General features: G+C 30.3%; 1 protein-coding gene and 1 pseudogene across 4 annotated transcripts; one reads left to right on the top strand and one right to left on the bottom strand.

Annotated features, from left to right (window-relative positions):
- Nucleotides 1-3,810: 3,810 nt before the first annotated feature.
- LOC145970618 (uncharacterized) lies at nucleotides 3,811-7,196 on the bottom strand (annotated as a pseudogene). The gene is made up of 7 exons (XR_014438554.1): nucleotides 7,162-7,196; nucleotides 6,520-6,839; nucleotides 5,973-6,029; nucleotides 5,743-5,793; nucleotides 5,395-5,641; nucleotides 4,968-5,127; nucleotides 3,811-4,439 (listed from the first exon to the last, which is right to left on the bottom strand). The product of XR_014438554.1 is annotated as an uncharacterized LOC145970618 (transcript).
- Nucleotides 7,197-9,916: 2,720 nt separating this feature from the next.
- Flash (FLICE-associated huge protein) lies at nucleotides 9,917-14,918 on the top strand. Of its 3 annotated transcripts, none has more exons than XM_083098851.1 (5): nucleotides 9,917-10,120; nucleotides 10,948-11,120; nucleotides 11,194-11,603; nucleotides 11,881-14,106; nucleotides 14,255-14,918. In XM_083098851.1, the coding sequence occupies exons 1-5, from the start codon at nucleotides 10,058-10,060 to the stop codon at nucleotides 14,437-14,439; spliced, it is 3,057 nt and encodes a 1,018-aa protein (XP_082954977.1). In that variant the 5' UTR covers nucleotides 9,917-10,057; the 3' UTR covers nucleotides 14,440-14,918. The 3 variants fall into 3 exon arrangements, with proteins under 3 accessions (XP_082954977.1, XP_082954979.1, XP_082954978.1); XM_083098853.1 differs by having other exon boundaries at nucleotides 9,917-10,136; XM_083098852.1 differs by having other exon boundaries at nucleotides 11,881-14,122; nucleotides 14,255-14,394.
- The last annotated feature ends 22 nt before the right edge of the window (nucleotides 14,919-14,940 follow it).

Below are 14,940 nucleotides of genomic sequence, written 5' to 3'. Positions count from 1 at the left end.
TTGACATTACATGATTTATTATAGTTTTTATTATATATAAATTTATGATATATATATATATATATATATATATATATACAGGGCGATCCTGAAAAACGTTATGTCTTTAAAATGACGTATTCCTGGCACCATTCTAAGACAATTTTTCCTTTACCAAAATTTGATTTGAAGCGTAGTTTTTGAATTATGAGCAAAAATAGTTAGTAAATCACGCGTCGGGTACAGAAGGCAGGCAGGAGCGGCGCGGCGTGCCGCGAGCGCGGGCGCAGCTGACCGCCCGACGGGTGATTATCACCGCATGAGTCGCTAACTATTTTATCTTATAACATAAAATTATGCTTTAAATAAAATTTTGGTAAAGAAGAAAATGTCTTAGAATTACGTCAGAAATACGTGTTCCTTAAAATAACGTTATTTTAATAATGAAAAGTTGTTCCGGATCGCCGGCCGTCCGACGTTGCAATCAGCTGATTGCTACACGCGATGTGTGTATGGCGGAGTGTGTGCGTAAGAGAGAGAGAGAAAGAGAGAGAGTGGGAGGGTAGGAGGGACAGACATTCATACACACGCACGCACTTTTTTTCTCGCTCTCTTTCTCTCTTTTACGCAACACTCATACACTCTCTCATTCAGTCTCTCACTCACACTCTCTCGGTCACTCACTCACTCACTCACCTGCTTACTCACTTGCTCCCTCACCTTGTAGCAGCGTAGCGAATCTTCATGCTATGTATTGTTATTATCTGCTGCACGGTTATGATTGCTAGAGATGCGCGACACATCGAAATTTTTTCGATTATTAATCTCACACTCGATTGACACAATACAGATTACACGATAACGAGTTTACTGTTTATTCACTCACTATTGATTTATCGATACCAAAAATTACTTTCAAAGAAACGCGAATGCAAACAACATGACTCGACGCGAAGCGACGGACCGCGGAGACTGCGCGACCACAAGAGTTATGTTGCCAGAAACGCGACACGCGACATCTAACAAACGACTTGCGCGTGGCGCGTGATTGACGCGAGATAAGACGAACGATCGGCTAAAACCTTCGCATTGCGAATGCGGTAGAAAACATGAAACGTATAATGACATACTTAAAAAATTAATTATTTATTATAAATAATAACTATTTCTAATTATAATAAATAATAATTATTTATAATAAATAATAATTATAATAAATAATAATTATTTATTATAATTAGAAATAGTTATTATTTATAATAAATAATTAATTTTTTAAGTATGTCATTATACGTTTCATGTTTTCTACCGCATTCGCAATGCGAAGGTTTTAGCCGATCGTTCGTCTTATCTCGCGTCAATCACGCGCCACGCGCAAGTCGTTTGTTAGATGTCAGGACCGCACGCATCGATCATGTAATTTTGAGCGGAATTTTTCACTTTTCACTTTTTACTCAATGATTTCTCGTGAATTTTTCATTCGTATTAAGTTAGCCGGAAATTTTTCTGCCAACCAAAAATCTCCTTATGGAATCGTTTGTATTTCGTATGAAGATGTTTGAAGTGTGATTAAAAACGTTTGTGAGTAATTAGAATAATTATAAAAAATTAATCATTTTTACAGTATGTAGTTAGCCAACCCAGACAACACACATGTCCAAAAGACATCTAAAAGACAACTTAAAGATGTCTTAAAGTCCTCTAGACGTCTTTAAGACATCTTTGGCCTTTTTGTGCTGTCTGGGAACATAACTAAATATTAAAAATTCTCCTTATGAATCGTTTGTATTTCGTATGATGAGTTTTGAAGTATAATTAAAAAGGTTTGTGAGTCATTCGTTTAATTTTAATTAAATTTTTTTATATTGTGAAGTTAGCCGGAAGCTATATAAAATGGACGCCGTCCTGTGATTGGTTGATTTGCTTATGGTAAATACTAAAATTTTCTCATGTGTACTGACTTTAAGTGTAAGCAAAACGAGCAAATTTATCTCTTTTGTAACTTTTAATCCATGACTAATTTATTATTAATTCCGCATAATCGCATAATATATCATGGATCGTGGATAAGCGTAGATAATTGAAATATGTTTTTCTACCAATAAATAAGTAAATCTTTTATAATTGTTTTATAATGTAGTCATCATTCAGAAAATGATCACAATTTGTGATTATGTATTTAATTGTTATTTTATATTCGCTTTCAAATAATAAACTATATAATAATAAAATTTATATAAAAAGATGGTAATATATGTAATCCAATTAATCATAATTGACAAAATAACTTCTTGTGAAAAAATAAAAGTAAAAAATATAGAAGAATTTTTTTTATAGCTTGTATAAAAAATCAGTTTTATGCTGAGTATATTATAATTTTCTGGACTGTAGTAATATTTAATATATAATTTTTGCTATATAAATATATATTTCTTCTTAATTGACAATAATTAACAAAGTAATCAATAATAATCAATAATAATTAACAAAAAAAATGATAACATAAAAGAATATGCTAAAAATGTGCGCTTATATATATTTGAAAATACAAAAGAAGATTTACTTCCGATAAGGCATGGGCAATTTTCAAGTTTTCAGATGCAAAAATAATAAAATCTACAGAGATATCTATTTTTGCTCTTACAACATCAGCAATGGATTCATATTGCTATATGCCATTTCCTCTCTCTCGCATTTTGATGTAAGCCTTCCGATATTCTGTGACATAACTCAGCCGATCTTACTATCTGTAGAAATAGATTTTATATCAGAAATATATATTTATATAGCAAAAATTATATATTAAATATTACTACAGTCCAGAAAATTATAATATACTCAGCATAAAACCCACACAGCACATGATATCATTCGAATATTCTATACTCATACTGTAAATATACGTTACAGATGTAATATACTGAGAATAATCCCATAACATCTCTTGTTGTATATTATTTTTCATATATTCTCAGAATATACTTTGAATATCTCGTATTAGTATATTCTTTTTCGTATATTTTCAGGATACTCTATAATATTGCATGTGTTTCTTCATTTTGTCGCTACGCGCGCCACCAAACTCGTACTTAATTTTTGGTGAAATGGACAAAGGACTGGTACTAACATGAATTCCAAAGTTTCTTCTTTTTTCTTTTTAGTTAGTTTAATTTATAATAAACTGACTTCCCAGTCAGCACAGTAACGTTTTAAAAACGTATTAAAAACATATATACTGGACGTTTCGGACGTATTTAAAACATCCAGATTAGATCGTTGAACGTTTTTAAGACATTTTAAAAATATCCAATGTTACTTTCTTGGACATTCAAAAAATGTCCATTTTAAGTACAAAATAGACAAAAATTGGACCTGTTTCGAACATTAAAAAAACTTTTAAAAATAGGTAGATATGTAGATAAAATATTATTCAATTTTAATGCAAATTAGAGTTAACTTGTTAGTAAAACTTGGACAGTATTCATATTTCAATCTTATATTGAAGAGTGTCTTAAAATCCCATTCAACCAATGAAATGGCCGCAGCATTATTTCATTAGTTGAATGAGATTTTATAAGACAATCTTAGAAATAAGATTGAACTATGAATACCGTCCAATGAGTTTTGTTAACAAGTTAATTCTAATTTGCATTAAAATTGAATAATATTTTATCTATATACCTACCTATTTAAAAAAATTCTTTTAATGTTTGAAAGTATTGACTACCGTCCATATTAATGTGTAAAATATTTTAATATCCTACTAAAAAATTAAGTTCCTAATATAGCTTTAACATCAAATTTTAACAAACAAAAAATTCAATATAGTAATTTTTATTATAACATATTACATATTTATTGTGATTATATATTCTTGTAATATTTTTTTTATTATATATTAATAAAACTGTTTTCGAACTTTATATTCTTTATAAAAAATATATATTATTTATAAGAGTATATAATATATATTTTTTATAAAATATTTTTTATAATATATCTTTATTTATAAAAGAAATAATAAAATTTATAAAAAATATATATTAAAATATATATAAAAATTTATAATATATCTTATAATATATCTTTATAATATATCTTATAATATATCTTTATTTATAAAAGAAATAATAAAATTTATAAAAAATATATATAAAAATATATATAAAAATTTATAAAAAATATATATTATTTATAAGAGTATATAATATATATTTTTTATAAAATATTTTTTATAATATATCTTTATTTATAAAAGAAATAATAAAATTTTTAAACGAAACAAAAATATTCTTTGAATAAAATAAAATAACATTTTAAACGAAATCTCTTTTAAAATTAATTATTTCTTATTTAATTATGTCTTAATTTTCCCCTCTCAGCAGCTCTTCTCAACCATCCTTGGATACATTTTTCCGAATGTTTAGTTGTTTCGCAATATCTTCCTTTCGTTGATGCACCTATTTAAAATAATATCATTAAAATAGAATATTAAAATTATTTTATTTATGCAATTTAACAAAATAATAAGCAAAATAAATTATGCTATGTGTATGATTATATGTTTATTATTTTGAATTATTTGGGAATTGCTAATTTTTTGTAAGAAAGTATTATCAAGAGACATAGTAGTGTCTTATACAGGTAGAATAGGATTGCGTTTCACGCATAATACGCGCCTTTATCAAATTAAATCTAACCTAATAGTATACTATTAGATGCTAGACTATACTATTAGTGTACTATTAGATGTAGTATTATGTACTATTTAAATTATATGTGCATATGCATAAAATAGAATGCAGTGAATCAAACGCATGCAAATTTCTAATTTTTGTAAAAATATGAGATAAATTTTTTTACATATTTTAGCTTTTTTCAATAAATTCATTTTTAATGTTTATAATTACAAATTTCAATAATTTGGATTAAAATTTTTTTATTTGAATATTTGTGAAATAATAATTATTTTTTAGAATAATACTCACTTATTAAAACTTTACAAATATTGAGGTCACAGAATGCTTTTTTCTGTTTTCTCCCAAAAAAGCTGTATTTGTCTGCAAGTTTATTTGTCATTATCATTGAAAGTGCTCTTCGAATAAATTCATATCCATTCTTTCCTCCTAGATTTTGCAATTCATTTATCTAAAAAATAAATAAACGTTGCTTACAAACTAAATATAATTAAAAAATGAAAATAATATATTTTACATGTGAAATGTAATGTGATAAATACGATTTAATTTTTACACACATACTATTTAATATATGTATATATGTATGTGGATGTATGCATGTGTGTAAATATATGTATGTATATGTATAACGTAATTATTTTTAATTTAAATTAATTATGACGTATTAATAAAATAAGTAAAAATAGTAATATTATAGACTTCAAAGTTTAATTACCGCATTAGTAATTTCATTTTCATTTTCCAGAATAAGTTCCACTGTCTGAAGTTCTTCTTCGGTTTGAAGGGGAAAATTTAATCTTTATTATTAAATATTGAAATTATTTGTTCTTTTTCTTTGTTAGCATTTGTTTGCTGAGAGACATTTTTTAGGTTCAATTTAATATCTTTGACTTCAGATAATATATCAGTGACCACACTTCGTATTAAATAATTTTGGGCCACTAAATTTTTAACAGTCTTTTCTGAAAAAAATTATTTTAATTTATATTTAATTTTATTATTATATTGAAATTTATTGTCAATATTTATGTGTATATTGTGTGTAATGTTTATATCATATTACCATCAAGTTTCTTACTACTGCAACAACTGCATGTTGAATTGCATGAAGCACCTATAAAAAAATACATCACATAACAATTTCTCATAAATTTATTTTTAAATAAAAATGTTTAATTTTCTATTATTAGTTTGCCCGTTGACAATGTCTCTCAAAATTATTTTTATGAATATGTATAAGACTATAAAATGACGAAACTTATAAAATACACTTACTATATAAAATACACTTACTTTGTAGTGTTGTATCATAACTTGTCGAAGCAACATCTTTATCAAAAATTGAATTATCTGTAAAAAGAAGAATTTTAGAAATATAAAATATAATATATATGTCTGAGTAAAAATAAGTAATAATAATGGTAAATGATCCCGCGAGTACTTCCTTTTTATAGTAATTTTTGAGGGCGTGTAAAATTTCGGGGCGGGAATACCTCAAGTTTTCTGACGTATTTGTTTGGGCCTATGTTCAAAAATGTTTATGACATTATTGACAAACGGTTTTGTTTATCGGCCGGCCTTTTTCATCGCAAGCCGGAAAATTGTTGTATCGCGAGAACGGTTCTGTTTGTCGGTCGGTCTTTTTGTCGCCGATTGGAAGAGTATTATATATATATATATATGTTTAATCTTGAAAGGAAGAAACGTGAAGCCGACAGGACGTAACAATATATATATATATATATATATATATATATATATATATATATATTTGAAATATAATATGCACAAATATTAATCAAAATATGTAATTAAATGTTATTAATATGTAACAACTTACTATTTTCTATATTATATGATGTAATCTTTTTGGGAGAATTATACTTTGATTTAAAATTTTCTGCTCCAATATTTTCCTTCTCCTGCTCCAATATTTTAGTTTTTCTTTTTAATTTTGGTGGTTGTGGTAATGAAAGGAAACTTTCTTCTGTTGATGAGGAGGAAGATAATATTTTTTGAATTCTTATTCTTTTAGAACTATCTTCTGCTTCACTAGAATTTAGATCACTTGTAAACTCAGCGATACGCGCTTTCGAGCGTGCCTTAGAATAGTCATCTAAAAATATTGTAAAATTGAATCTTTTTATTTTATTGCATTTGCTTTATATGTAATCATATCAAAACTAGTAAATTGTTTTAAAAACTTAAATATTTATTTTAAAAAAGTAAAATAAAACTCAAAGAAACAGTAATTAGATTTCTTTGATACAGTTTCATAAAAATACTTTTATCTTTCAAAATGTTTTAAGACATGAATGTTCTTATACTGTAGTTTTATGTAATTGATTTTGTTTTCATAAAATATTTTGTTTCTTTATTTTTTTCATATTTTATGTATTCACTTTTGAATAGTGATTTAAACAATTTTGTTTACTTGTTTTTTTTCGTTAGTAATCGCTCATTGTATGTGATACATAATTACAAAGATGTGATACTTGAATACAAAGACTGTTCCATTTATAATGTTTAGTTCAGAAATGTTTCCATTTTTCTAGTCAGGAATCATTTATTTTTCTATGTAATATATAAGGTAAGATTGTGAAGTTTTATTAAAATTCTCTTTAGTTAATTTTTCGTTACTCTCAAGAAGATCAACAGAAAAAGTTCATATTAAATATTAAATTCATATTAAATTTTCATATTAAGAATAAGTTGTACTATTTAATTATAGTATAAATTTAAATTTATATTTAGTATAGCTAAAAGAGATGTTTTTACATTGAAAAGTAGTAGAAAGTTTATTTTATCATTATATCATTTTTCATATATATAATTTTTGTTCTTATGCAACAATGTAATCTTAGAACGTAAGTTTTAGTTTAATAAATAAAAATAAGTATAATTAAATATAATATATTTTCTTTATTATCTCCCTAAATTTTATCGTGTCTATCTTACAATATAGTTACACATCTTTTTTACATTATAAAAGTACGTTTCGATGAATTCTGCTAAATATTAGAACAGTTATATTTTTTTTAATTTAAATGAATTCTTATAAAAAGAATGAAAATCAAATTGTGTCAGTATTAAGCTTCAGCGACGAGTGCACACAAGTATTCACGTTTTATTTCTCCTGCCTCTTCATTATATATATTTCCAATATAAACCTCATCATTTTCCACTTCCACACCTTCTTGTATGAAATCTTCTATATCATTTTCGTCAATACCATCCAGGCATATATTATGTAATACTGTACAAGCAATTATGACATAGGGGATCATTTCATCTACGTTCATATCAAGAAACTTCAGCCTACGGAATCTACCTTTTAGTAGTGCAAATGCACGTTCAATCACTGATCGTTTTGATGAAAGAGCGGTATTAAATTTTTTCTGACCCTGAAAAGATAAAATATATATATTAATATATTTGAACAAATTCTCTTACTACAAGAAAAAATATAAGATATGTAATATTATGTAATAAAATACAAGATATGTAATCATCTTACAACTGTAAGTTGGCCACGATCAATATATGGGGGAATACACCATGTTAAAACAGGATATGCTTTATCACCAATAATGTATTCATCATTTGGGAAATAGGATTGTTTATCTCTTTGAACTTCTTTCCATAAGTCTGAGTTTTTGAAAACTCTTAAATCTCCAACTGAACCTGCAAATCCTGCAAAACAGTCAATGAATTTCATACGAGTATCACAGACTGCTTGCAAAATTATAGCATATGTTTTCTTATAGGTTCTGTAATATTGGGAGTCAATCTGAAAAAGAAAGAAATGCATAATACTATTTTTTCTTTTTTCTAATTCTAATTACTTACATTACAGTTACAATGGATATCAATAACATAATTACATACTTTAGGAGCTTTTATAAGAATATGCGTGCCATCAATTGCACCAATTATATTTTGCAATGGTGAATTCTTATTGAAATCTGCTTTCACTTTATTAAGTTCTTCGCCTCTTGGCCATGAAATAATTTGGCTTGCTATATCATTCAAACATTTAATGACTTTCATGAAACTCTTGTTCAATGAACTCTTAGCAAGATCGAACTTTTCCCCTACAGAACTGAAATCAATAATTCATACTAATTAAATCATTGTACAAGAGCAAATGTTTATCAGAAACTTACCGAAAAGAATCAGGTGTTGCTAATAACCATAACGATCCTAGTAATTGTTTTCTCACTGGAATTACAGTTTTTCCTTCAGAAAATGAAAGCAAAGGACCAAGTTTTGCTTCCAGATTTTCATATGTTGTTGGACTCATGCGAAAATGCCTTCTAAACTGTTGTGTGTTCATTCTTGGAATGATTATTTCAACATAACCTTCAATTCTTGGAGGCTTTCGTTGAACTCCACGTAACTGAACTCTTCTTCTTATATCTCCTTCATTTAAGTCCGAATCATCACTGGTTTCACTATCTGTATCAAAAAATACGTAACAACGAAGAAAATCATTACTAAGAGCAATTGCAGTAAGTGCAACAGCTCGCCAGTGCTCATCCATGTTTGCAACAATTTGGTGTTTAGTTTTCAATTTTCCCGCCGGAAAATTATGGCGAGTGCGTTCTGATTCCATAATCCTCTTGGACACTTTTTGTTAAGCCTACGGCACACGGTACAATTTTTCGTACTGGATTTGATAAGATTTAGTAAAATATTAGAAATGCTGCATTCTGATTGGTGCATTTTTAGTATTTTACTAAATCTTATCAAATCCAGTACAAAAAATCGTACCGTGTGCCGTCGGCTTTAGGCTCCGCCCATCACCCACTCACCCGACTATTACCCACCAGGTGGAGAATCGGAACACAGCCTATAATAGTTCAGCGACAAAAGTTGTCACGTGATCATTTTTGGCCGGTATTCATAGTCCGTTCTTATATTTAAGATCGTCTTAAGAACCCATTCAACCAATCAATGACCGCATTGCAGCTATTTGATTGGTTGAATGGGTTCTTAAGACGGTCTTAAATATAAGAACGGACTATGAATACCGGCCTTTGTCGCTCAAACAATCGGTTTCAGCGACTCGTGAAAAAGCACCTTAGGCCGGTATTCATAGTCCGTTCTTATATTTAAGATCATCTTAAGAACCCATTCAACCAATCAAATAGCTGCAATGCGGTCATTGATTGGTTGAATGGGTTCTTAAGACGATCTTAAATATAAGAACGGACTATGAATACCGGCCTTAATGCTATGAGTGTCGCACATGGTTCGAGGAGGATCGCGCATTGTCAGAATCAGCTGTAATGTCTTACATTTATGCAACTCGATACAGCGAGAGAAAGAAATGGTCATTTCGGAATAATGATCGTCTCTATGAGAAATAACGTAAAATGGAGGATGACATTGATATTTATGCAGACTTACCGAGCTTTAATTTGAATCTTGATAAAAATGTGAGAACCATTTACGGTAATATTGATCTCGATTAACACGATTTCCTTCTTAAAAAAAGTACATGTACACATAAATATTAATTAGTTAATACTTGCATTAAAAGAATAAAATTGGTTTTTGATTAAATGTGACCCCAAGAAATTGTTCAATTGTTAATAATTATACTGACATAACCTATAACGTTACATTTTTCCCGCCATAAGGCTGTATTTGTATTTTAATATCTTAGGATAATTATGATTATGTTGTTTTTATTGTTCTTATATAATTGCATTTATTATATTCATATAATTGCATTATTTATTATATTCATGTAGTATATCATTTACTGTCATGTAGTGAAATAGCTTTCTTTTACTACACATATGGAATCTTATCATTTTATGGCATTTAAGATAGCTTTTTTCATAGTATTGTTATGTGTAAAGAATATGCATTTTTTAATTTATATAAAAATTCAATACTTATTTCCGAAATCGTTATTCTTCTACTTGTTTTCTTGAATTAAAGAACGATTTGAAAGTAAATAATATTGGAATTATATGTGGTGTTATATCCCGTGCAATTTATGATGATAAATCTTGTGAAAATTAGCTTTGATGTAAAGATGTTCAACAGATAATAGCTGACTATATATTGATTTTCACAGATTTTTATGTGTGCAATATTTTAAAAAAATTTTTATAAATCTATATTTTTGTAACTCTATAATCGTATTGTTAGAATATTAAAATATGAAAATTGTCTAGAATAATACTATTACAAATATAATTTTCATTAAATAAAAAATTAAATACCAAGCTAATACTTTTGAATGTCTATAAAGGATCAGCCTTGTAATTGCGAGAACTTAAAGAAAGAACTTAATTCACTCAAAAGTGAACTTAAAAATATCCAAAAGATCAAGGAGAACTTAGAAAAAAATATATCCTCCTTATTGAAGACTGCAAGGGCTGAGATTGCACGGAAGGACAAGATGATAAGTGATCTTAGAAAGCGGTACGATGAATGCTGTACAATGAATACTGTGATATTGCAAAATTTCTTTTTAATGTCATTGTAATGATTACAGATTAGATGATGCAACCTTCAGAAGAAATAACAAGGGTGAATCTTGGGATTTTTCTTATAAGTCATCGCATCAGCAGCATACGATAGTTGAACAATATGAAGATGTTCCTTTAATGCATTCACAAGAGGATGAAACTGTATCGCATGAAACTGAATTTCACAATGAACATAAAAATGAAAAGCTAGAGTATGACGACCAACAACCTACATTATTCGCGGAAAGATTGTATAAAAGAATTATAAAGGATGAGAAAGAAAATACAAAGCAGAAAACATCATTGAATTTTGATATAGAAATTAAAAAAAAGATTGCTGAAGAAAATATTGTGGAAAGTGATAAAGAGAATGGGTCTCAATCTAATATAAATAATGGCAATGAATCTAATACTATCACACGACACTCTGATTCAGGTAATATATGTATACTTTATAAGGGGGTTAAATAAAATTGTATAAAACAATTTTTAAACTTTATACAATTTATTTATATAATATGAAAAGGTTTTGATTCTTCAAAATTAAAATATATATACTATTGTACTTTTTTATATCTTTTTTATATCGTTTTTAATATTTGTACCTTAAAAAAGATATTTAAATTTTTGGAAGAGTTTATATATTCAACTCAAAACAAATCTTTTTATTCTTAAAAATATAATTCAGTAGAATGCAATCTTATTGTTTACAGAAAATCTATGTAGAAAGAATTCGGGAAAGAGGATAAATGAAGAAGATGATACGCATGGAAGTAAACGTTTAAAGATCAACGATAACGAAGACAAAATCGATGATTACGATTCCATTGTGCAGTATGAATTGAAAGACGATCTTGCGCAATATGAAATGAAAGCAAAGTTCGAGGATCGACTAAATGTTGTCCATCCTCTTAAAGAAGAAATTTCACTCGACAAACGTAGAGCTGCTTCGGAACATCAAGACACATCAAAACAGAGTCGAGATTGTAAAAATGGTTGGAAAAGAGAAGACAAAAGTAGTTCTCGGATTGCTTCGACATCGAATCACGTCTCAAAAGAGCTTCATAATGGTTACAAGAAGAATGTTTATTCGTCGAAATATTCGTCGAGAAGAAGTTATTCTAGAAGCAGGAGTGATTATGAAAGTTTAAGCGACCATCGTCCACGAGAAAGATCAAATAGGACATATAGAAAATACGATGATTATAAATACGACAATCAATATAGAACGAAAGGACGAAGAGATTACAGATTAAAGAGGAATTATGAGAGCATAGAAAATGAGAGTAAAACGAAACACAGGAATAGAGAACGTGGTAATGTGGCATGGATTAAATCCAGACATTCATTAAGCGATGTTGAAGACAAGGAACGAAATAATTCGTACATGAATAAGAAATACGAGAGTCGTAGAATAAAAAAGACAACAGAAAATGTTTCGTGCAACAAAGATGTGCATGAAAGGGACAAAATTGCAGTGGAAATGGATTCTCGGGCGTCTTCCAGTAGCACAATTGTAAATAATACAATGAATCACAGTGCCAAAAAAACTATTGAACAGGATAAGGTAAAGAATGAATCAAATAGAACAAATCATGTAGATTCAATAGAAAGTACGTCGATATATATCGCAACGAAGGATTCGAGCAGTCTAGAAGAAGGCGAAATTGTAGATAGTCCCGAAAAGAAATTTGATTCGATGAAAATCTCCAAAAATCATAAAGTGGTTGAAAATGATACAAAAATTGTTCTAATGGAAGATAAAAGTAAAGACGTTCCTATGTTTCCTATGATTACATCCGTAACAGATGACAAATCGACCACTCTTCAAGATGATATAATTACAGCAAAGCAATTAAATAATGTGACAGATATTAGTACAAAAGAAGTCGAAGCAGTATCATGTCTTATACAAACAATAGAGAAGGATCCTGGAGAGACAGCAGAATTAAATCCTTCTGACAAAAGTGATGCGATAGTTACAGACGAGGTACAGAATCGTGACAATGTTGAAGATATATGCAAGTCTCAATGTAACGAGAATTTAACGGATTCAACTACTTGCACCATTGGAATGATTGAACAGGTGTGCGAGTTTCAATGTAATGAGGATTTAACGAATTCGACTACTTATACTACTGGAATGATTAATCGGATATGCAACAGTAATGTTGACGATGATGATAAAAATCGCGTGAAGGAAGAATCGAAGATTTCTGTCACCGAAACAGCTATTAAAATCGAAGAAATGGCTGATACCAACACCGAAAGTGCTACCGAAGTCAGAAAGATAGACGAGCCTAATGTCGAAAGTACTATTAACAAGGACAAAGTAAATAATTCTAATATCGAAAGTCCTGTTATAATTGCAGAGGGGAACAATAGCGATAATAATATTCGACAAATTGACGATAAAGAATTAAAAAGTTCCACCGCTGAGGTTGCCGGAAAAGTCGAGATTGCGCTTAATTGTGACACCGAGAATAAAGATGCACCTCAAATACCAAGCAATATTTCTCGACAGACATCCGGCAAAAGTAGCGAGATAAATCACTTGTGTCTTAGCGATCACAATTATGTTCAGGATCCTTCTCCTGTCAATGCTTCCGAGTCTAACGTTGTCCGAGATTCATCCATGAATCCACGATATTGCGAAACTGTGCCGGAAGTAGCAACGATAAAAGAAACGAAACCGGAAAAAGAGATAGACGTTTCATTAACGGTCGATGTCAAGAAGACAATGTCATCTACGGTGAAGAAGAAGAAGAACCAACTCAACAAAGGTGTAGTGATTTCGCGTCGAAGAAGAGCCGTGATGTTGAGCGACAGTAACGCGTCTATGACTGTCCTGATGAACACAAAAACATCCTCTAACGTCATTAGCAATTCTAGCAACGAGTCAATCTTGAAGCCGCGGGCCTGTAAAGCGTCGCGCGCATGTAAATAATCATAATTGTAAGATTCCTGTGCTTATACAGGGTGTTAATAAAACCTCCAATATTTATATCAATATAAATCTCAAGTAGAATCACGCAAGAAGGAACAGTATGACATTTTTCAGAATAACTTCTATCTTTAATCTTCTAGCTGTAGGCTTTCTTGGCGAGATGCAAAGAAGATTGATGCAATTTGACGAGATGGGACAACGGGTCGTGGATAAAAGTGAAGCCGGTGCTCTTGGACCTCCCTGTGAATCTCTCGTTTTCATTACGAGACATATCTGTTACTTCGAACCCCGCGCCGAGGAGGAGGAGATTGACAATTCAGCGTAACACGAGTCGCCCCTGCGAAGTTCACCGAGCCATTATGGATAACGGTGGAAGAAGAAGAAGGGAGCATTCTATATATCGATTAGGGGAAGAGAAGCAGCGACAGCGGCGTCCGTGTATCGATCAGAAAATAGCCGGCGCGGCGACGCCGATGTACGCGCGCGTCGGCCGTTGACGTCATCGCCGGGAGGCGTCCGCGGCGTCAGCCACCAAAGGACGTCGGGACGATCCGCGCCATGGATGTCGCCGTCGCCGTCGTCGTCACCGTCGCCTGCTAACAAATAATTCCGAGAGGAACGCGCTTCATTTCTCGCGGGCATGTGCTCCTAGACTGTATTCTCTCCCTCGCTCTCTCTGTCTGTCTCTCTCTCTCTCTCTCTCTCTCTCTCTCTCTCTCTCTCTCTCTCTCTCTCTCTCTCTCTCTCTCTCTCTCTCTCTCTCCCTCCCTCCCTCCCTCCCTCCCTCCCTCCCTCCCTCCCTCCCTCCCTCCCTCCCTCCCTCCCT

The sequence above is a fragment of the Camponotus vicinus genome, unplaced genomic scaffold (genome assembly GCF_025532165.1).
Source record: "Camponotus vicinus isolate PSW18456_S1 unplaced genomic scaffold, iyCamVici1.0 SCAF_4, whole genome shotgun sequence".
NCBI lineage: Eukaryota > Metazoa > Arthropoda > Insecta > Hymenoptera > Formicidae > Camponotus > Camponotus vicinus.
The sequence above is the reverse complement of the archived record's forward strand: the minus strand, read 5'-3'. Positions and strand labels throughout refer to the sequence as shown.